This window comes from Schistocerca gregaria, chromosome 3, assembly GCF_023897955.1.
Source record: "Schistocerca gregaria isolate iqSchGreg1 chromosome 3, iqSchGreg1.2, whole genome shotgun sequence".
Taxonomy (NCBI): Eukaryota; Metazoa; Arthropoda; class Insecta; order Orthoptera; family Acrididae; genus Schistocerca; species Schistocerca gregaria.
In genome coordinates, this window is record NC_064922.1 from 696,167,169 (window position 1) to 696,192,313 (window position 25,145).

Here is a 25,145-nt window from a genome sequence, read left to right on the forward strand (position 1 = left end):
GTGTGATCATTGCTTGTACAGCCCTCTCGCAGTGTCCGGAGCAAGTATGGTGGTTCTGACACACCGGTGTCAATGTGTTCTTTTTTCCATTTCCAGGAGTGTATAATGATATGACCAGCTCTCGAACACACTGTCCTGTTCATAGCTTGTTTCCATTCGTTTCTTACCTCCTTTGACAAACTAAAGCCGCAGAATTTCCCACAGAACCTTGCTGAACAGCGTACGTTACTAGACGCTAAATCTCCAGCAAGTAATATTTGTTATTCACACGGTAAGAAGAGAGTTGTCATAGAGGTCAAGACAATGTGTTCGTGAAGAGCGCTGTTCAGCTGCCTGTCAGAGCAGTTTGTTTCATTTAGGTTTACTCTGATTTTCCTAGGCGACGTGGTGTTGAGTTTCTTTCTTATGCCATGAACGTTCTTGTTCTCCATTCCAGTCTTGCTGTAGGAGTGTTCTGTTGCCTCGATGCCGACGGGATGATAAAGTTTAAATTTGTTCTGTTCCTACCTCTTCTTTTTTTCTCTTTGAGAATTTGTTCGATGGCAGAGGACGGTGCACTTTCTTTCCTCGTACCTAGTGACGTCAGTTTTGGATGAACATTGATGTTCTACTGGTTGAATGTAACACATCGGTAATCGAGTATTTCGGTGTTTTTTCCTTTAGTCTTTATCTATGTAAGCGTACCGTTGTAGGTGACAACAGATTCGACTAATACACCCAGCGCAACTCCAAGCTAATAACTCCATTTATGACATTTTCTGGGATGAGATGGTTGGATTGTTTTTGCTGTGTCTTCAGTCCAGAAACTGGTTTGATGTAGCTTATAACAATACCACCAATTGCAAAGTAGGTTAGAAATCAGATTAATAATGCTGCTCACGCAGCATATGTTTGCTTTATCGGGCAACAACGAAGTTATTGACTGTGGATGGTATCGTCAGAATGGAAATAATGAAGTTACTGCAAAAAAGTCATTAATTTTGGCACTAATCTTGAATGGATTCCCACGTAGATTTCGTCGAAGTTGTTATGGCTCATCTTGTTGACTCTAGGGTGATTCCACTTTGACTGCTAGAAGGTCCAGAACTGTATTTCAGCAATATTTGAAGACCTAACAAATGCGTTTTCAGGAAATTCTTAATGATAAAACAACCCCAGATCACAAAAATAGTATGCTGGAAGTAATTTTTGACTTGCTGTTCACGATCCACATTAAAAAAAAGGTTCAAATGGCTCTGAGCATTATGGGACTTAACTTCTTAGGTTCAAATGGCTCTGAGCATTATGAGACTTAACTTCTTAGGTCATCAGTCCCCTAGAACTTTACATAAACCTAACTAACCAAAGGACATCACACACATCCATGCCCGAGGCAGGATTCGTACCTGCGTCCGTAGCGGTCGCGCGGTTCCAGACTGTAGCGCCTAGAACCGCTCGGCCACCACGGCCGGGTCACATTTTATTTAAACTTCTTGTAAATTCATATATTCTTCTTCTTAAATGTCATCATCAAGAAAACAGTTTTATATCAGTCTTCATATAGTTAATTTCTACTTTAGCCAAACACAAGACTTGACTGTTCTTTTACAAAGCGAAATAACAACTCAACTTCTGCAAAGTGAAACAAACAATGCTCTTTGTTCATTCGCGCCAAAACGGTTGCAAGTAAGTCAAAGATTATGACAGTCTCACAGAAATGAATACACACAAGGACCATATCACTGTAATATATCGATACATTGGAGTACTATACATTAATAAAACCAAATGTGAATATTGTCACAAAAATATACCAGTTACTTGGCAGAAAAGTAGTACGATATTACTGGTATCGAGAACTGGGGTTGGAGTGCCATAATGGTCACGTAAATAAAGAACCATTACAATCTCTCCATGCTACTCTATCCAGTGCAAGCTTCTTCATCTCCCAGTACCTACTGCAACCTACACCCTTCTGAATCTACTTACCGTATTCATTTCTTGGTCTTCCTCTAAGATTTTTACCCTCCACGCAGCCCTCCAATACTAAATTGGTGATCCGTTGATACCTCTGATCATGTCTTACCAACCGATCCCTTCTTATAGTTAAGTTGTGCCCCAAATTTCTCTTCTTCCCAGTTCTGTTCAATACCTCCTCATTAGTTATGTGATCTACCCATCTAATCTTCACTATTCTTCAGTAGCATCACATTTCGAAAGCTTCTATTTCCTTCTTGTCCAAACTATTTATCGTCCATATTTCACTTCCATACATGGCTACTCTCCATTCTAATATTTTCAGAACGACTTCCTGACGCTTAAATCTATACTCGATGTAAACAAATTTCTCTTCTTCAGAAACTCTTTCCTTGCCATTGCCAGTCTACATTTTATATCCTCACTACTTCGACTATCATCAGTTATTTTGCTACCTAAATAGCAAAACTCATTTACTACTTTAAGCGTCTCATTTCCTAATCTAATTTCCTCAGCATCACCTGATTTAATTCGACTACATTCCATTATCCTCGTTTTGCTTTTGTTGATGTTCATCTTATACATCCTTTCAAGACGCTGTCCATTCCGTTCAACTGAATTCCCAGATCGTTTGCTGTCTCTGACAGAATTACAATGTCATCGGCGAACCTCAAAGGTTTTATTTCTTCTCCATGGATTTTAGTACCTACTCCGAATTTTTCTTTTGTTTCCTCTACTGCTTGCTCAATACACAGATTGAATAACATTCGGGAGAGGCTACAACCCTGTCTCACTCCCTTCCCAACCACTGCTTCCCTTTCATGTCCCTCGACTCTTATAACTGCCATCTGGTTTCTGTACAAATTGTAAGTAGCCTTTCGCTCCCTGTATTTTACCCCTGCCACCTTCAGGATTTGAAAAAGAGTATTCCAGTCAACATTGTCAAAGGCTTTCTCTAATCTACAAATGCTATAAACATAGGTGAATTGAGTATAGGACGGAAAAAATAACAGATTACGTCATGGTGACCTTTATTGTATTTAGTATAGTCCATACGGATTGGGAACTTTTTAGTGTGGTTTTAACAAGTTAGATGACAACTTTTTGCACAAATTGTTTGAGTCACAATGGAACAAATTGGACAATCAATGCGTTTTAAAGAATGTAACTGGATGGATGGCCTATTAAAGACCGGACTATGAGTTTGACATGGGCAGAAGTTGGAAGTGAGCTGGTTACGGAAAATGTTCCAGGAGAGCGAGAGGACACGATAACTGGGCTTTTTAGCAAGGTTGACCACGTGTTTTAACGCAGCACCGACATTGTGGCCTTGTGAACTAGACGATGTCCAGCGGGAATCCCGGTCTATATCGATAGCAGCAGCCTCGTGGTTCCCAATGTCCCGTCAAGCTATGCATTGTCTACTCCATAGGATTTCACTACGCTCCGCTCACGAAGGCACGAAGGCATCATGACAGCTCGCCCATCACGTTGGCTTCAAGGAGGGTGCCATCGTCTCTTGACTATGAGCTGCAGTTTAGATTAGATTTGGTTCTCTGTTCATTTAATGCATGATGTGGCGTGGTACAGCTTTGAAAATTCTGTGAAAATGACCAGTATTGCGGAGCAAGTATTTTCGCCTGTGTGGCTGCACGTAAGCCCTTCCATGTGTTTCTTGGAGGTGCTAGTGACAACTGAATATTGATGATGTCCTTCAACGGCATGTTCGCCTTTTTTGTGATGCATATGTAAGTATGTTACATTGAAAGCAATGCGCGATCACAGAAAACTACCCTGATAGAAAAGTGTCTGTAGGGAATGGCCGCATCATACGTCCTGAAGATCAGGTTGTTTCCCTAAATTGTGTTAGAACGAACTAGCATGTTACACTTCATACGGAAAGACTGCAGCCATATCCATGGCCTTAAGAGGATGCTGACTGAGAATGAGAGGAGTTAGCTTGCCTGTCTTAACTTCAGTGTTTATAGCCGACGCTCGTGGTCTTGCGGTAGCGTTCTCGCTTCCCGAGCACGGGGTCCCGGGTTCGACTCCCGTTGGGGTCAGGGATTTTCACCTGCATCGAGATGGCTGTCGTCATCATCATAACTCGTCCCCATTACGGTCGGAGGAAAGCAATGGCAAACGACCTCCGCTATGACCTTGCCTAGTACAGCGGTGCGGGTCTCCCGCATTGTTCCCTACTCTCTGTCAAGGAGTATGGGACTTTAGCATCATCAGCCGATGAGCTTCCTTAGTTGCTAGGTGAGGGCGTCCCACTGGTACTGACATACCGTAAGCTACCTTCGAAAGGAGCCAATATAGACACCAACGCCAAACCATGCTCGCATTTGTGTTACTGTTTCGCTTTCTATTGTACTATCTGTTTCTGTTATACGTTCTGTCACCCTTCGTAATGTTGCTAGCGCAAATTTTTTACCACTATTACTGTACCACAAATTCATTCGTACATATGAAATATCTTCTAACTTACGTTCACATTCTGCATAGTTTCCCTGGAACTTCACCATAAGAATTTTTCACTTGGTCCCAGAGCCTAAGTTCGCCTGTAGGCAGAATTTTTTCATGTTGAGGTTCAAGCACAAGTCATCAAGGCACAATGGTAACTTACGTCCTCGAAAATCCACATAAAAGTTTCCGCTGTATGTCTGCAGACATCTGGCTAGATAACTTGGTACTGAATTGTGTACTTCTACTATTTCTGTTGTCGTTCTCGAGAATTGGTCTCTGAAGAAGAAGGTACAGACCTGAGTCCGAGTCAGGAGTCATTAGCGTAACAGCAATGTGGGTACATTTATGCAAGTCAGCATTCTTTCACGGAGTATCTGATCAAAAGTATCGAGCTGTCCCTGTGCAGTGCGGCACTGATCACTAGATGTCGCGAGAGATGCGCCTGCAATGTAATAAGGTGGCGACTTCGAATGTGGACTAATCATGGGATGTCACCTGAGTAACAAATCCTTTACAGACTTTTAAATCCTCCTAAACCGTCCCAGTTCGACTGTTGATGTGACTGAACAGGTAACGCGAAGGAACAACTGCAGGTGAAGCAAGACCAGGCAAATATCATGTACTGACCGGCAGAAACCGTCGAGCTTTGCGGAAGTGGGTGTAAGAGTTGCTTTAAAGCAACAGAAAAAAATCACTCTTCAGTTCCTGTTCACTAGGAGCAATGCTTCTAGCACAATTACTGTTCGTAGTGAGTTCAAAAGAATGGTTCACAGTAGTCGAACAGTTCCATGTAAGCCACACATTTGTGCAGTCATTGCTAGGTGGCGCTTGAGGCAGTGCAACGAGCGCCACCACTGTGCAATGAGTGATGGAAAGGAAGTGACCTGGAGTGATGAATCACGCTGCACCCTATGGCACTCCGTTGGAATGGTTTGGGTTTACGGTACGATATTACAGTGCCTGCGTTATTCTGGTTACAATGCCAAGCTCCTTTAGATGTTCAAGCATGTCCCGAGGAGCAGGCACTACGGTGACTTCAGCCATTATGAAATACATTATATGCATTCACAACTGCGGACAAGGACGACAGTGAAAATTTGTGCCGGACCGGTACTCGAAGTCAGATTTCCGCGAGCGGTCGCCTTACCATTTGGCTATCCGTGCACGACTCACGACCAGACCCAAACTTACATAAGTCGTCAACCATGCGTCTGAGACCTGTACTCGCACATCCAGACATCCGGCTCGCGATAAGCGGGAAATCCTGGTTCAAGTCCCACTCACACACAAATTTTCACTGTCGTCATTCCATTCTACAGCTGAGGATTGTCCTTGTTCGCAATTGCAAATGCATTTAATATAGTTTGGGTTTGAAAAGTCCGTGCAAAGTTCGAGATATGGTACCACTGGCGCGTATCAAGGTTATGTTTAGTTAGTGGAATCTTTGGAAAGAACGCACACCAAGTTTCAGCCATATTGGTCTATTTCTTTGTATCTGACATTCGTGCGAATCAAGGAAGTCGCGGGATTGTCAAAAAATGGACGAAAAAGAATTTTGTGTGGTGATTAAACATTACTTTATGAAAGGCAAAACGCCTCAGGAGACTAAAGAGAAGCTTGATAAATATTACGGTGACTCTGAACCTTTGATTAGAACAGTTTATAAGTGGTTCCAGAATTTTCGGAGTGGCCATATGGGGACCAGTAATGCTGAACGTCCTCGATGCCCTGTGGAGGTTACGGCTTCAGATATCATTGTTAAAATACACGATAAGGTGATGGATGACAGAAATGTTAAGGTGAATGAGATTGCTAGGGCTGTGGGCATCTCAAATGAATGGATACATAATATTTTGCATAAACATTTGGACTTGAGAAAGCTATCCGCAAGATGGGTTTCACGATTGCTCACGCTTGACCAAAAACAGAAACGTGTGAAGTGTTGCAAGTATGATTTCCAGCTGTTCAGGAAGAATCCGCAGGACTTTAAGCGTAGTTTCGTCAATGTGGATGAAACATGGATACGTTACTATACTCCAGAGTCCAAACAACTATCTAAACAATGTGTTACCAAGGGAGAAGCTGCACCAAAACTGGTGAAGACCATTCCTTCGGGTCCGCAGCTCGTGGTCGTGCGGTAGCGTTCTCGCTTCCCGCGCCCGGGTTCCCGGGTTCGATTCCCGGCGGGGTCAGGGATTTTCTCTGCCTCATGATGACTGGGTGTTGTGTGATGTCCTTAGGTTAGTTAGGTTTAAGTAGTTCTAAGTTCTAGGGGACCGATGACCATAGATGTTAAGTCCCATAGTACTCAGAGCCATTTGAACCATTTGAGCCATTCCTTCGGCTGGAAAGGTTAAGGCGACTGTCTTTTGGGATTCCCAAGGGATAATCCTCATTGACTATCCGAGAAAGGGTAAAACTATTACAGGTGCACATTATTAATCGATTCTTAGGCTATTTGAAAACCGAGCTGCAAGAGGAAAGCCGGTGACTGGAACGCAATAAACTCCTTTTCCATCACAAAATACACCAGCACACGCCTCAGCAGTTGAGGTCGCAAAATCAATGGAAATAAGATTCCAACTCGTTTCACATCCCCCATATTCTCCAGACTTTGCTCCCTCGGACTACTATCGTTTCCCCAATTTGAAGAAATAGCTGACGGGACAAAGATTTTATTCTATCAAGGAGGTATTTGCAGCAACTAATAGCTATTTTGCACACTTGGACAATTCCTATTATGTGGAAGGAATCAACAAATTAGAACAGCGTTGGACGAAGTGTGTAAGTCTAAAAGGAGACTATGTCGAACATTAAAAAAGGTTTACCCCAAACATGTAAGTAGTTTTTATTTTTGCACGGACTTTTCAAACGCCCCTCGTATATGCGTCGCCTGTAGTGAAGTACGCAGCAGATGGCGCTATGGTGTGGAGCTATTTTTCGTGCTTACGTTGTTGTCTCGTTTTTGCGCTTAAGGATATCACCATTTTATGCCACTGTGTACTGCTTGCGCTATAGGAGCAGTTGGGAGACGATGATTGTATCAGAACGACACTGTACAGTACCACAAAGAAAATGTGCGGCAATGGTTTGTGGGTAATAACATTTCTGAAAAGGACTGACCTGCTCAGAGTACCAACCCGACCTCAATGGAATACCTTTGGGGTGAGTTAGAATGTCGACTCCTGTAAGGTCACGTTTACGAGCCCGCGCTTTGCTACTGAGATGTACGTTGGGTCAGAGTATATGAGCCGAAAATGTCTGAAATTAAATAGAACATAACGGTTCCGTCCTATACTCAATTCACCTCAATGTTTATCAATAAGTTATAAAATATGAAACCACTAAATTTGAATTCTCGTACTTCAGTTCACGTCTAATTGACCTCTTTTGCGTTCACTCCTGACTGCCTACTTCTCAGGAGAAGGTGAGATTGTGTATTATTCTTCATTAAATAAAAATGTTAAAAGAAGTACCTGTGTGTTATCTTAACTAGTACATCAATCCTAATTTATGAAATATTTTATGAACACTCTGCAAAAGATCAATACTGAGCGTTCGCTGTATGAATTATTTGGGATTAGTAGATTACTAGATTAAGAGAAAGCAAAACCTACATTTATAGCATTTGTAGACTTAGAGAAAGCCTTTGACAATGTTGACTGGAATACTCTCTTTCAAATTCTGAAGGTGGCAGGGGTAAAATACAGGGAGCGAAAGGCTACTTACAATTTATACAGAAACCAGATGGCAGTTATAAGAGTCGAGGGGCATTAAAAGGGAAGCAGTGGTTGGGAAGGGAGTGAGACAGGGTTGTAGCCTCTCCCGAATGTTATTCAATCTGTATATTGAGCAAGCAGTAGAGGAAACAAAAGAAAAATTCGGAGTAGGTACTAAAATCCATGGAGAAGAAATAAAACCTTTGAGGTTCGCCGATGACATTGTAATTCTGTCAGAGACAGCAAACGACTTGGAAGATCAGTTGAACGGAATGGACAGTGTCTTGAAAGGAAGGTATAAGATGAACATCAACAAAAGCAAAACGTGGATAATGGAATGTAGTCGAATTAAATCGGGTGATGCTGAGGAAATTAGATTAGGAAATGAGACGCTTAAAGTAGTAAATGAATTTTGCTATTTAGGTAGCAAAATAACTGATGATAGTCGAAGTAGAGAGGATATAAAATGTGCAAGGAAAGAGTTTCAAAAGAAGAGAAATTTGTTAACATAGAGTATAGATTTAAGTGTCAGGAAGTTGTTCTGAAAGTATTAGAATGGAGTGTAGCCATGTATGGAAGTGAAACATGGACTATAAATAGTTTGGACAAAAAGGAAATAGAAGCTTTCGGAATGTGGTGCTACAGAATAATAGTGAAGATTAGATGGGTAGATCACATAACTAATGAGGAGGTATTGAATAGAATTTGGGAGGAGTTTGTGGCACAACTTGACTATAAGAAGAGATCGATTGGTAGGGCATGTTCTGAGGCTTCAAGGGATCACCAATATAGTATTGGAGGGCAGCGTGGAGGGTAAAAATCTTAGAGGGAGACCTAGAGATGAATACACTAAACAAATTCAGAAGGATGTAGGCTGCAGTACGTACTGGGAGATGAAGCAGCTTGCACAGGATAGAGTAGCATGGAGAGCTGCATCAAATCAGTCTCAGGACTGAAGACCACAACAACAACAACAACAACAACAACAACAACAATGTATCGTCTATTGGTACCCTATTTGGTGGTAAGTAACATTCCACGATTAATAATAATTATTTCATTTAGTGACGTTAGAACCTGTCTTTCGTAACGACTCCAATTTATTTGCATTAATAGCAAACTTTAATAAAAATCTATTACACCAGATAGCACGAATAACGTAGACTACTGTATATCTTATATTCGTTTAACACTCTCACTACCGGCCCCAGGGCATATCTATGTTCACAGAATCAAGGCCATTTGAGCTAGTTTCTAAAATTTATGTCTTGAAAAATATAGAATATATAGATACAAAATTAACTCCATTTTAAACCTATTCTGTCTTCTTTAATATTCATCTATGAACAATATCATGTCTGGTATAACATGGACAAATTTTGTTGTTACACATGACATTGTTTCCGTAAAATTTAAAAAGGCTTACATTCATATAGGTTGAGGATAGGACTCGAGCCCGCATACTAAAAGATCAACGTAACCGTTGTGCTACAGTATCATTTTGACAATGCTGTTTTCGCAGCCGATTACTTAAAAACGAGGGACCACCAAGATGATTCAGGCTGCGAGACCTGGTTGCCTAAACAACATCATTATATAGTTGTACGCGAAATGTATTCGTAGCTGCGAATATTGACTACCATTAGTAGTAGAATGGAATGGTGACGAAGATAATTGGTGTCGGGCCGGGACTCTTACCCGGATTTCACGCTTATAGAGGGCAGTCGTCTTCCCATTTGGCTATCCAAGCACGATTCACGGCCAGACCACTCATGCATACATTATGTGTATTCCTGTACAGGGGAGACATGTTAACTGGAAGTCGCATGCCCGGTGTCGGCGGACGGATTCGAAATTGCAGTGCCTGTCGGGTGGAACTTGGCACCGGCTTAATGAACAACACAGGCTCGTGTCAGACGCGCAAGCCGGGTTCGTGTCCCGATCCTGCTGAAATTTTCATTATCGTCATTTCATTGTACAGCTGATGGTTGTTCATACTCGCAATTATAAATACATGTCATGTATTTCGTAATGGCTACAATTGCAGCAGTGACTCTTCCTTCGGACATGCGTGCTTGTCCGAAGGAACTGTGCACTGCAGTTCTGAACGACACAGGCACTGCAGTTTCATATTTATCCGCCAACAACGGGCAAGCCACTTTCAGTTAAAATGTCTCCCCTGTACAGGAATATGTACCATGGATGTACGACTGCAGCTTGCTTGTAGACACATTGTTGTTTGGGTCTGGCCGCGAGGCATGCTCGGATGCACAACGGCATGGCGACCGCGAGCGACAGGCGGGAAATCCGGGTTCGAGTCCCAGTCTAGCATAGATTTCCACTGTCGTCGTTACATTATACAGCTCATCGGTCCATATTCGCAACTGTGAATACATTTAGTGTTTTAAGTTTAGCTCAATTTCCTCTAAAAGCTTTCTTTTAGATAGCGATTTTGTTTTACCATCGCTATTGTCAAATGTTATCCGTTTATTCCCAGTCCTCATTATCGTACACAAACGAAGACGTTTCGATGGTTACAGTACGTAGCATCTTCGTGAAGTAACTCACCTCTGGAGAGAGGCGACAGCATGTGGTAGTGCACGCTCGCGCCTCCCGCGCTCTGTCCGAAGATGGTGACGTTGCCGGGGTCGCCGCCAAACGCCGCGATGTTGTCCTTGACCCACCTCAGGGCTGCCACCTGGTCCTTTAGGGCGTAGTTCCCTGGAGAGGCCTCGTCCTCCGTGCTCAAGAGACCTTCAAATCGTACAGTAGTACACACAGTACATATACCACTCCGTACGTCACACTATGGGTACGTTCACAAACATTGTGTAACACAACCAGTATAAAGTGTCACAATTATTGAACTGTACGAAATATCATCGACTTAACATCTGAACTGTTTGTGTTAGGGCGTTTAAACTGCACGCTTGCCATCAGGGCATTATGGGGATTAGTATGTCATGTGAGGTATGTTTTAGCGATAAAGCTCACTTTAATTTGAGTGGATTCGTCAACAAGCAAAACTGGTGCATTTGGGGTTTGAGAATCCGCATTTTGCGGTTGAGAAGTCTCTTCACCTTCGAAAGGTGACCGTGTGGTGTACAATCTCAGGTTACAAAATAGTCACTGCGATATTCCTTGATGACACAGTGACTAGCGAACTGTACGTGAAGATTTTGATTTCATCCCCATTATCCAAAGTGACCCTGACAATATGTGGTTCATTCAAGGCGGAGCTCAACCCCATCGAAGTAGGAGAGTGTTTGATGTCCTGGAGGAGCACTTTGGGGACCGTATTCTGGCTCTGGGGTACCAAGACGTCACTGGTATCGGCATCGATTCGCCCTGGATCTGGTCACATGAGACTCCTTTTTGTGGGGCTATATTAACGACTAAGTGTAAAGCAGTAAACCGAAAACCATTGCTGAGCTGAAAACAGCCATTCAGGAAGTAATCGAAACCATCGATGTTCCGACACTCTAGCTGGTCATGCAGGATTTCGCTATTCGTCTGCGCCACACTATCGTCAATGATGGTAGGCATATCGAACATGTCGTAACCTAAATCCCAATATCTGTAGTGACGTTTACATGTTGAATAAAGCATGTGCACGCCGTAGTTTCTAACCGATTTAATTTTCTTCATATAGTTTAATAACTGTCGCTCTGTAAACGCTATTGGAAGTTTGCAACCATCTCATCCACATAAACCGAACTTTCATTTGAGAGATGTTCTCAAAAGCCACATTATTTTGTACCAAATAAATTTTTATATTTAAAGCAATATTCATTAAATTAGATTACTTAGTTCATCACAATATTTTTTTTATTTCGATAACGGAGCTACGAAACTCAGAACAAAATGAAACACTTAGTGAGATTCAGAAATCATTCAAAAAGTTGGGAGTATCTAGTGAGATGTGTGAGTGTCCTTCAGGATCCGTCTTTTGTTGCTATTACAAAGCATTTGTATATTTTTCACTTTTAGCTTGATTTCCTACAGTGTGGTTTCATTAAGGCATGTCTCATTTCTGCAATACGTCTGACCTGTAAAAGCTGATGAGGCTACGTGCTCAAGTGACACTTCCGACTACAGTTAGCTGTCTGTGAATGCAGGTCCTCACATGGGAATCTCTATGTATAATCTGTTGTACCTAGTGAGCTGCATAGTTTACAACTTCTACGTTTCATGACAAACAGTAATAGTTTAATGCTGTTGCTCCTTAAAAGTAAACGATGGATTAATATCCATGTGAGAGTCTGTTGTATACTGACTACGCATAGCGTAATTACTATGAGCAGTTATTTAAAACCTGGAAAAATACAAGCATATGACCAGTGCCACTCTTGAATGTACAATGGCTCTGGAAATGAGCGTTTAATATTCAGAAAAATTTTCAAAGCTTCCGTGATGCTACTCCAAGCGGGTGTAAAATTAATGTGCGCAACGGGAAGTAATAAACGCTGAAATGAAGATTTGGTCCTGTCTGACTATTTCCTAAGCAGATCTTAGGTTCTCTTAATTCTATAAATTACAATTTAAACATAAAAGAATGATGAAGGCAACTAACCCGACTAAATGATAAACGTTGTTCCTGCTTATATATTTATTGTAAACTAAAAAAACTCTATATTACAAAGTTTAAATTTCTAAGCAAAATTACTAATGAACTGCCCAACTCTGTCCCTTATTATGACTGCGCGGTCTAATATCAATTACGCGGAATGACTGACATCGTCTACGTTCCAAACACTAGAAGACACTTCTTTCAAAGATGATCTACGGTGATGTGGAACCTCAGTGGAAATAAAATAACGTGATCACAGCTGTTCAGCTATCAAAGCCCTAATAAGCCGAAGCAGTTTGTGATATCACCGTATGTACTGCGTCCGGTGCGTAGAAGTGAAGGTTCTAGTACTCGTCTGCCACGATGGAAGAACTCCAGCCACAAATACACTCTTTCAAACACTAGGACGGCAGAAGGCGGTCCGCTGACTAGTATACTCTGGTACTGTCTTCTCCTCTTTGTCTTCTACAGACGAGAAATGCGAACTCCCAACCACAAGGGCGGAGTTCAGATAGCGTCTCAACGTAAGTATTGGCAGAGGGAGTGCTCTCAATTATGAACGCAGCGTACTCAACGACGACTTCCAACCCGGAGGTGAAGTCCAGAATCGTATAGGTTGCCAGCAGTACAGTGCCTAACTGTTCTAACTATAAACTCTACTGAGAGCGAAGACAGCAAGTTCGTCTGTAGCAACAAAAGCTGATATCGAGCGACTGTCACACACGGGCGCTCACAACGGAAGATCTCGTCTCTCCACCGCTGGCTTCCTAGCAAGGCTCAGCTCCCCACCGTCGTAATTCCGAAAACGAATCATATTCCCGAAACCACCGAATACTCTCCCTCTCTACAGATTCTTTCGAACACCGACCAGCCATATTTCAGTCTTTTGTAGTCCAGAGTGCAAAGTTTGTGAGGAAAAACGTTTACTCGTACAATGGCACGATTCTGACAAGGGGAGGCCGCCTATTGCGAAATTCAGATTCGATTCATACTGCGCATAATAAAAGCTCATGGCCAGAGGTGTAATGTGGCAAAGCACCAAGATGCACTTCTCAGCCGTTGTCGAGAAAATCGACAGTTAAAAGAAATCGTTGCTGTGAAATACTCTCTACGATTAAAATTTTTCTACAGCGTCGTGGCGCAGCGGTAAACGTTCGGGTTCGTATCCCGAAAGTCGCCGGATCGAATCTCGCGCCATGCAATTTTTTTATTATTTGTTTTTTGTAATTCAAACATTAATGAATTGCTTATGCAAGTTGGTGAAGGCGGATCGCTCTCCAATTGTACCGCCTCCATTTTTCCATTCGTTTAACAGGGTGTACCAAAGCTCTCACGTCCGCACTGATTTTCGACGATGTTACAAGTTGCGCTAGGGACCGCATCTACCTTCTTTCGAAGTCAGCAGGCAACTACGCTGTTATGCGGCGGCTCGTTTCGGCCCATTCAACATCTGTCCTTCAAGTGTAACGAGCGAGTAACGGAGTTTATATTTCATACCTGCCACAGCAAATTTGTGTTTGTGCGGTCTCTATTCTAATTCGAACGTTTGACTTACGCTATACGTATTCGTTTCGGGATACCTTTTCCACTTCTTCCGTTAACTATACGTGGTTAACAGTATGAAGACAATTAATAACATTTGTGAAATACAACTTTGTTTGCGTAAAACATAATGATGTTCGAAGTCGCCAGTTTTTCCACGACAAACGACTTTCAGCAACTTATTACATGCATAATTGTTGCAACTGATTGCCGGGAATTATATATATATAATCAGTGCGGGCGTAAGAGCTTTGGTACACCCTGTTAAATAAACGGAAAAATAGAGACGGTACAATTGGAGAGCGATCCGCCTTCACCAAGATGCATAAGCATTACAAAAAACTAATAATAAAAAATGCACTGTGCGAGATTCGATCCGGCGACTTTCGGATTAAGAACCCAAGCGCTTTCCGCTGCGCCACAACGCTGCATGAAAGTGTTAATCGTAGAGAGTATTTCACCGCAACAGTTTCTTTTAACTGTCGATTTTCTCGACAACGGCTGAGAAGTGCATCTTGGTGCTTTGCCACATTACACCTCTGGCCATGAGCTTTTATTATGCGCAGTATGAATCGAATCTGAATTTCACAATTGGCGGCCTCCCCTTGTGAGTAAAAATCCTTGGAAATAACCCATCCTGCGTGGTTTCCGAGGTGCCGCTTCTTCGTTCCTCTCACCTGCGTCCAAGATTTGCTAAGTTCGGAAGTATTATCTGTTTATCCTTCCCTTCCGGCTACAATAGTGGACGGCCGTCACCCTATTGTGCTGTAGAGCTCCGGTGCCACGTTGTCCGTCTGGCTACTTCCTGTGTTTGAGCAGGACCAACACCTGTGCGGGCCTTCTACCCAGAGCTTGAGTTCTGCCTGCCGTTTCATTTCCACTGTCATTCCAACCTCTACTAGTATGATAATAAAGACACTCCATCACCTTTCATGCAATAAGCGTTAACAACTATTTACAAGCCATACGTGACAATGTCAGTCTCCTTTATATATTCATATATACGGTGTACAACCTATCACATGATACCTAGTTGTGTTTGTAGATCACGGCAAAGTATGTGGATGGGTGCTTGTAGGGTGCGAAATAATAGCTACCTTTCTCTGAAGATTTTGATTATATTGTGAGCGTGTCTTGAAAATGTACCTACGGATAGTGTCCGTGGTAATACAGAGCTTTGTGTACGCAGCTCGTGGTCGTGCGGTAGCGTTCTCGCTTCCTACGTCCGGGTTCCCGGGTTATATTCCCGGCGGGGTCAGGGATTTTCTCTGCCTCGTGATGAGTGAGTGTTGTGTGCTGTCCGTAGGTTAGTTAGGTTTAAGTAGTTCTAAGTTCTAGGGGACTGATGACCATACATGTTAAGTCTCATAGTGCTCAGAGCCAACCAGATTTTTGTGCTGTACCGCTTAAAACTTTGCCGTCTACATGATACATTGTATAAAAAAAAAGAAAGAAAGAAAAAATGGCGAGAAAATAAAAATATAAATTAAAAAAAGCACCACGCTGCAGTTATCCGGATGGGATGGAAAGCCGTAAATATAGAAGTTAAGCAACATCGGGCCCGGTTAGTACTTGGATGGGTGACCGCCTGGGAACACCGGGTGCTGTTGGCTCCCTCTCTTTTGGCGCCGGCACGGTAGCTCAGCGTGTTCGGTCAGAGGGTTTAGCTACCCTCTGTAATCATAAAAATGAGTGAACGGTTCAACGAACAACCTGCATGGGTGTCATGAGACGTCCGCCCCTATCATGTACAACGAACAAAATAGAACAAAACGAGATCAACAAGCAAATAAAAAAATCCGAAAAAAAGGGGTAGCGTCTTTGATTCATGATCAAAATCTCTTCGGTCCCGGGTTCGATCCCCGCCACTGCCTAAATTTTGATAAATAGTCAGCATTGGCGACCGAAGACTTCCGGCATAAGAAGTAGGCCTCATTCTGCCAACGGCCTTGTCAAAGAGGGTGGAGGAGCGGATAGAGGTTCAGGGCACTCTCTCGTCCTAGCGGTGGGAAATTGCCCCTAAAGAAACAGCAATGATCAACGACATGAGGATGCAGAAGGCAATGGAAACCACTGCATTAAAGACACGTAACTTGTATCCACAGGACATGTGGCCTGTAGTTGAAGAAGTGTCATGATGATCTCTTCCATTGGCAAAAGATTCCGGAATAGTCCCCCATACGGATCTCCGGGAGGGGACTGCCAAGGGGGAGGTTACCATGAGAAAAAGATTGAATAATCAACGAAAGGATAATGTTCTACGAGTCGGGGCGTGGAATGTCAGAAGCTTGAACGTGGTAGGGAAACTAGAAAATCTGAAAAGGGAAATGCAAAGGCTCAATCTAGATATAGTAGTAGGGGTCAGTGAAGTGAAGTGGAAGGAAGACAAGGATTTCAGGTCAGATGAGTATCGGGTAATATCAACAGCAGCAGAAAGTGGTATAACAGGTGTAGGATTCGTTATGAATAGGAAGGTGGGGCAGAGGGTGTGTTACTGTGAACAGTTCAGTGACTGGGTTGTTCTAATCAGAATCGATAGCAGACCAACACCGACAACGATATTCAGGGTATACATGCCGACGTCGCAGGCTGAAGATGAACAGATAGAGAAAGTGTATGAGGATATTGAAGGGGTAACGCAGTATGTAAAGGGGGACGAAAATCTAATAGTCATGGGCGACTGGAATGCAGTTGTAGGGGAAGGAGTAGAAGAAAAGTTTACAGGAGAATATTGGCTTGGGACAAGGAATGAAAGAGGAGAAAGACTAATTGAGTTCTGTAACAAGTTTCAGCTAGTAATAGCGAATACCCTGTTCAGGAATCACAAGAGGAGGAGGTATACTTGGAAAAGGCCGGGAGATACGGGAAGATTTCAATTAGATTACATCATGGTCGGACAGAGATTCCGAAATCAGATACTGGATTGTAAGGCGTACCCAGGAGCAGATATAGACTCAGATCACAATATAGTAGTGATGAAGAGTAGGCTGAAGTTCAAGACATTAGTCAGGAAGAATCAATACGCTAAGAAGTGGGATACGGAAGTTCTATGGAATGTCGAGATACGTTTGAAGTTCTCTAACGCTATAGATACAGCAATAAGGAATAGCGCAGTAGGCAACACAGTTGAAGAGGAATGGACGTCTCTAAAATGGGCCATCACAGTAGTTGGGAAGGAAAACATAGGTACAAAGAAGGTAGCTGCGAAGAAACCATGGGTAACAGAAGAAATACTTGAGTTGATTGATGAAAGGAGGAAGTACAAACATGTTCCGAGAAAATCAGGAATACAGAAATACAAGTCGCTGAGGAACGAAATAAATAGGAAGTGCAGGGAAGCTAAGACGAAATAGCTGCAGGAAAAATGTGAAGACATCGAAAAAGATGTGATTGTCGGAAGGACAGACTCAGCATACAGGAAAGTCAAAACAACCATTGGTGACATTAAAAGCAAGGGTGGTAACATTAAGAGTGCAACAGGAATTCCACAGTTAAATGCAGAGGAGAGAGCAGATAGGTGGAAAGAATACATTGAAAGCCTCTATGAGGGTGAAGATTTGTCTGATGTGATAGAAGAAGAAACAGGAGTCGATTTAGAAGTGATAGGGATCCAGTATTAGAATCGGAATTTAAAGGAGCTTTGGAGGACTTACGGTCAAATAAGGCAGAAGGGATAGATAACATTCCATCAGAATTTCTAAAATCATTAAGGGAACTGGCAACAAAACCACTATTCACGTTGGTGTGTAGAATATATGAGTCTGGCGACATACCATCTGACTTTCGGAAAAGCATCATCCACACAATTCCGAAGACGGCAAGAGCTGATAATTGCGAGAATTATCGCTTACTGTTTCAGAAAAATTAGGTAATTTATTCAAGGGAAAGAGTTCCACTTATGTCTTTAGTATTGTTGGGTACATAGGAGAGAGCAGATTTAATTCTCTGTACATACGGTGCTAGTCAGTGCTGGAGCGATTAGTGATTATTAAGTGCGTACTCATGTTACAAAATTTCGGCTGTTTCTGAATGTGGTGTGTTGTTTACTCAGTGTAGTTGTTACAAATTAAACAGTGAATTTCACATGTTTTTGTACCTGTTGCCAGTTCACGCGAGCATGTAAGATTGAAATAAACCCTTGTCATATATATTTCTATATATTTTCAAATACAGAATGTGCTATTGACTTAATTTTTTATGAAAAGTGCTTTACTCCGGTTACTTACATGTAACAACAAATTACAATAAGCTGTAAAGTATTTAATTTCATATTGACTGATAATGCTAAAACCAGTGAATCATTGAATTCAGCTGGCACAAGATGAAACATCATTGATAGTTGTCTAAGCAAAGACGACAATCGACAACTAAATTACATAGACTTCCGGTAGCGATTATAACGTGTAGCATTCATCCTCTCACGCTCTAGCCTATCTGCACTTCGCTTTTGTCTTGCGTGAAGACGCGTTGCAGAACCGAAAGCCCCGTGACTGGCTACAGTGCAGTGCGTGACAGATTTACGTTTTGTCTCAGTTATTACTTTTAATCCATAGTTTCTTCTATAGTGAGCAGTGAGAATGTCGGATAAAGTGAATAATAAGCCTTCACGTGACCTAGTTGTGTTAAGAATAAGAGGAAGTTACAAAAGAACATTCTTTCTTTTTCTTGTGCCTTCCATCCCCATCGGCGCGGGGCAGGCATGGTTATCAGCGGATATGTGATGGTTGATATAAGTCGTGGCCAGATGCCTTTCTTGTCACAACTGACCTTGAGTAGTGTTATTCATATGAAAATGAAAGAAACTTTTATAAATGATTGCGAATCGTGTAAGTAGTCGGATGTGGGATACCGGCTGAAAATCGCATCCACACTGGCGGGCGCGCGTCCGTCCGGATTCGATCCGGGGCCAACGGCCACCGTACCTCCTCGTCCCGAAAACGACGCCTTAACACACCTTGCTATCAGGCCGTTTAGCTACAAAACTACTGAAACCACAATCGTTATGCTTTGGCAGTACAGCTCATAGACTCGACTATGGGAATGCTGAACTATAGATTCTGAGGCAGTCTACAGTCTTATTGTGCAAGGCGCTGTGCGCTAGCTTGCTGTACATAGAGGTGGTCCAGACCGGTATCCAACCCGAGCTGCGTATTAACGTCCTTGGGCTGGTACACTGATCAACCTGAATGTGGCTTTTAGATGGTTTCTCACGATTGTTTACGCAAATGCTGCACTGCTTCCCAACTTATGCATCAGACAATACGGCACACCAACTGTTAAAATACAATTACACACAGAACATAGTTTACACTATTCGCAGACTGATAGGGCACACTACTTCCCTCCCTTCTGTTACTCTCGCACCAAGAAAGGCATCGGGATACAAAGATTAAAAAATAAAATTAGCGGAATTCTATAAACTTGGACTCCGTGCTAGACGTGATAAATTCGAGGGGGGAAGAAGAGGAAGAAGGTTCTGAAGAAATATATCTAGCGGCATGGGGTACCGTTAACAAGATGCACTTAAATATAAGCATAAAAAAATGATTTACGCAAACCTGTTTTGCGTGGGTTGTCTTTTGAACCTACTTACCCAGTGGGCCGAGCCGGTAATTAATAGCAACCATAACAACATCGTGGTCGAGAATAAAATTGGGTTCAACCCAGTTTGCACCTCCTGACATCCAGCCACCTCCGTGGATCCAGAACATCACTGGCAGCCGACTGCTTGGATTCACCTGAAAACACAGACAATTCTATTGCTGAATTTTCTACCAGAGTCATAACGACGATACACTGGTATCGCGAAAACAAGCATACAATGCACCTGAAATTTTTGTGTCCTGAAGCTCTTACGTCAGACTGTACTAACGTATAGCGCATTTCGCCTTATTTGCTTTATTTTTCAAGGACTTACGAAATACGCGCTCATCAGCCAACGGAAAAGAATCATTTAGACCTCCATCACTGTAACATCACAAAGAATTGTCACATCAAGTCTCATGAAGGAATGAAGACTCCCTTGTTGCACCCAGTAAGTTATTGGTCAAAATATAGAGGCTTCTAAGAGAAGTAAACTAGTATCAGACATTGAACTTAATTTAGGAAGAAATTTGTGGCAATGTACGTTTGGAGCACAGCATGGTATGGACTGTAAGAAAACCGGAAGAGAATCGAAGCATTTGAAATGTCGTGCTGCAGACGAATGTAGAAACTGAAGTGGACTGGTAAGGTAAGGAATGAGGAGGTTCTCCTCAAAATCGTTGAGGAAAGGAGTATATGGAAAACACTGACAAGAAGAAGGGATAGGATCGTAGGACATCTCTTAAGGTGTTACTGAATAACTTCCGTGGTGCGTGATCTTAGGCTTTCCCGGCGAATAAACTGTTTGTACTGTTCTCGGGTCTCCAGCCGGGTGCAGTCATTTTCAAACCACGATATTTCGATAGCGTTCCTTGCCGTCATCATCATCAGGTGATACCTGCAGACTGAGCGTCTCCGCTGAATTTCCTCCCCTTTATATTCTGATCGCTCCCCACCCCTTCCCCCGCACTTGCCGCACGCGGTGCTGCGTGGAGGGAGGTGGGGAGGGGCGGGCTGATGGCTGCTGGATGCGATCTGTGGACCATCAGGTGTCCTGTGGCCTTCGTCGGGCACGGAACTCGCTTTGGGTCGGCGCTGTGCTTTTAGTTGGCTGAGTGCTGGGTCCCAGGCTTTGCTGAGGTTCAACCCGGCTTTCTCAGTTGATCAGCCCATCAGCTACACGTATTTCAATCGCCGCCTTCAGAACACAGTCACAAAAAGACGAGGCCTCCCGTTTTCGCGTACTCAATAGCATCTCCAGTATTCATGTAATGCTTTGCAACCGCAGATTTCGTAGGCTGCTTTACTTCAGTGTGCCTTCTGTGTTCCTGGCATCGAATGTCCGTACGGTTAGCCCGCTGTATGCCTTACCTCATTTACACGGAATACGGTAAACACCTGGTTTGCGGAGCCCCAAGTCGTCTTTTACTGTACCTAGCAGGGCACGCGTTTCCGGAGGCGGGCGGAAGACACATTTGATGTTACACGGAGCCAGAATATTATGCCGATTTTGTCAGATACTTTGCCGGCGTAAGGCAGGTACGCCATTGTTTTCTCGTCCTCTTCGTTCTCAATCTGCTGGGTGTGTGCATTCTGCCTGAAAGCACGTCGAATTTGACTCTCGTTATATCCGTTCTTCTTGAAAACGTCCTTAAGGTGATGAAGTTCTCCATGTAGACTTTCCTCGTCCGATACTGAGCGGGGCCTGTGTACCAGTGTTCGCAGTACACCCTCAGCTGTGAAGGATGATGGCAGCTGGTAGCGTGGAGATACAGATCAGTGTGGGTTTCTTTCCTGTATAAACTGTGTCTCATGGTGCCATCCGCTTGGCGCTTGACTAGGACGTCCAGAAACGGGAGTTCACCATTCTCTTCCACCTCCATGGTGAATTTGATGTTAGGATGCAAAGAAGTCAGACTACTATTGGTAGAGTATCACAAAATCTTTTCAGTTTCATCGATATAGAAAAACTTACGTAAGAAATGATCGAGAAACTTTGAGAATAACAAGACTCGTTAATTTAAGCAATTTCTCCAGTTTTTTTCCACAAAAGACGATTAAAGAAAGCAACAACAATATGCTACGGTACAATAAATAGTGAATATCAATTTCCTCTTCGGCTTAACATACGTGGCTGCAGTTAGGAGACACATTACCTCTGGTGTGAAGACATTGAGGTAAAGGCAATCCTCGCTTCCAGCTGGAGGAACTGACGGATCGAACAATGCATTCTGGGTGCACTGTGGTCCTGGGACTGTTGCATCGCGAATATTTATCCAGGAATCGGGAGGCTGAGGATTCTGAAACAAATATTCTAGTATGTACTTTAACAACTACCTCAATACCACACTTGCTTTAGGTGCCTTGTGGCTACAGTTGCTACTCTATTACAAAATTTTACCTGCCTTCTGTAAGTACTGAGTATGATTTTGCATGTACATGAGAAGAGTGTGGCAATACAACATTAATACTGTAGGTGTATTAATTGAATGATAGATGACAGGCGTTGATTTTAGTTCATATCTCTGTAACCAACCTTATCTTGGATATTTTCTCTCAACCCACGTTAGTTCTACTGTAAAGATAAATAACATTCTGAACTGCAGACTCATTGACGTGGTAACCTTTACGAAAAGTTGAGAATCAGACAGAAACAGAAATAAGCTTATGGTAACCAATTCCGTGGCTTTACCAACATTTTTCAGTTTTCCATAGGAATGTTCGTTGATATGAAGAAAAAACATCGGTTAGGGAAGTCATTAGTTTAATCACCTAATAGCGCTATGAAGTCTCATTAAGTACACTCTCCAATATTAGAGCACAATTGTAGCTTTATTGCTTTTTACTGAATAATATAGCACAGTGATTCTTAATTCTTTTATAGCTGCTTGCTGTCCAGCTGTGTTTAACGCTGGGTGAGGACGTGAAGTATATGCTGAGCTAATAACTAATGTTTCTTTCTTAAGAATGGGGTTTAGCACCTGATCGAGTAGAATGTCTGAAAGAAAAATGTAGTTCCTGGAAATTGAATTCATTGTATTAAATATTCTTCAATTCACGTTACCAAACAAGACGTGTACTATCGAACATTCTTTTGAGTTAGCTTGACCTTCGATAATAATGAGTAGACGTACAAGATATAACTTAATTTTATCCATTGTTTACCAGTGTTTCGTCCGCGACTGTTTTACTTTCGTAAAATAAAGAACAAACCGCCTTCAGTCACAAGTTGCATTTATTTATTGCACTATGCATTTCGAGCCCTGGAGGCTCATCTTCAGGTGCTTTTTAGTGACTTTATTTCATGTGTTTTAGTTGTTTGCCTGTTGATATTACATTTTTGGTTACAACATGGTATATTGTAAATATAAGTTTGACAGCGTTAATAATATGCAAGTAACTTACAGTTAACATTGTATACTGTCTGCTTCCGTTGTCCAGTAGGTATACACAATACACATCTTTAATTTTACGGTACATACTGGTATATATAGATATTCACACACTTTTTTGCACATTGTGTTAGCAGAACGTAAACATGCCAAAGATTCTCGTTCATACAGATATTCTACTTCTAAATATAATCGATTTTTAGTACACAGGTAGTATTAAAATAATTATTTGGTACCATGTTGTAGGTTGTCAACTGTTTGTACTATTATAGATTTGATTCCTTAGGAAAAAATAAACTTTTGAAGGTGTAGAAAAAATTGTGGCTGTTAAACTCTGTTTGTTCATTCAACAAGTTTTGAGGATATTTTTCTTTGTGTAGCATTATTTCTAACTGTTCTAGTAGGCTAAGTTTTTTACTGTTGGGTTCTGTGTGAAGTACAGTTAGGCTGTTGTGGATGTTGTCAAGTCTGTGTTTATTAACATACATGTGGTTAGCTATTGTAGATTTTTCAAAATGGTTTAGTCGAAAGGCGTCGGTGTGTTCTTTATACCGTGTGTGGAAGGTTCTTCCAGTTTTTCCTATGTAAAATGCAGGGCAACTGTTACATTGTAATTTATATATTCCACTGTGTTGTGTTATTGGCTTGTTTGTGTTCACTGTGTGAGGTAAGTGGTATCCAAGTTTGCTGTTTGTGGAGAAAGATATTTTAATATTGGTTTTTTTTTAATAGGTTAGCTATTTTTTGTGATACTGTGCCTAAGTATGGAATGCTTGTGAAGATTTGTTTTGTGTCGGTAGTTATCTTTTCAGTGTTTTTGTGGATGATGTTGGTCTGAATTTTTTTAGATAGTTTATCAATTGATTTTACAGAGTAACCATTATTTACTGCAATTGTTTTGATAGTATCTATTTCTTGTGTTAGTGCTTTGGGTTTTAAAGGTAATGTATGTGCCCTGTTCAATAATGATCTAAATGCAGCATACTTATGTGTGTTCGGGTGGTATGAAGATTCATGTATTGTGATGTCAGTGTAGGTTGGTTTTCGGTAAATGTACAAGTTATGTTCTTGTTGTTCATTCACAATTGTGAGGTCTAAGAAATTTATGGATTGATTAGTTTCATGTTCTATTGTGAACTTTATTTTATTGTGGAGTGAGTTGAATGATGTGAGGAGTTCTTCAAGTTCATCTTTAGTGCCATCAAATAAGAGTAGTGTGTCATCTACATATCTCTTGTAATATACAATTTTTTGAACAAGCTTATTTTCTCCTTTGAAGAACTTATTCTCTAAGTGGTTGATGAAAATGTCAGCTAGGAAACTTGACATGCAGTTACCCATAGCTAAGCCTTCTTTCTGTTGATAGATTTTATTATTAAATGAAAAGTAGTTGTGGGACAGTACTAGTTCAAGTAGATCTACCAACTCTGTAATCTCTGGTATGGTTAGTTTTTTGTGTGTGATGAGGTTTTCTCTAATAATTTCAATTGTGTCTTTAACAGGTATATTTGTGAACAGGTTGACAATGTCAAATGAGGCAAATCTAGCTTCTCCGGGGATTTTTATGTCTTTGATGAGTGTTGTTAACTCGTGTGCATTTTTTACTGTGTATGTGGTTTCAAAAGTGTAAAATTCTCTGAGGATATTATTTAACAACTGTGAAAGTTTATATGCAGGTGTGTTCTTGGAGTAAACAATTGGTCTAATTGGAGAGTTCTGTTTATGGATCTTTGGCTGTGCTCTGAGTTTGGGGGCAGTGGGATTCATTAATGTGCAAGCTTTTATTTGTTTATCAGACAGCAGGAAGTTACATTGGTTAAGCATTTTCTTCAATTTTTTCTGAAATTTAGTGGTTGGATCATGGTTCAGTTCAGTAATGTTATTTTCTGCAAAAAAAATTAAGAGTTTTAGTAA

General features: G+C 41.8%; 1 protein-coding gene across 1 annotated transcript in view; it reads right to left on the bottom strand.

Annotated features, from left to right (window-relative positions):
- LOC126355943 (venom carboxylesterase-6-like) overlaps positions 1-25,145 on the bottom strand; it is a 131,099-nt gene that overhangs the window by 61,309 nt on the left and 44,645 nt on the right. Inside the window, exons 2-4 of the mRNA XM_050006527.1 lie at positions 21,996-22,139; positions 19,850-19,994; positions 10,713-10,898 (exon numbers count right to left, since the gene is read on the bottom strand). Of these exons, the coding sequence (XP_049862484.1) occupies positions 10,713-10,898; positions 19,850-19,994; positions 21,996-22,139 (475 nt within the window). The remainder of the gene's footprint in view (positions 1-10,712; positions 10,899-19,849; positions 19,995-21,995; positions 22,140-25,145) is intronic.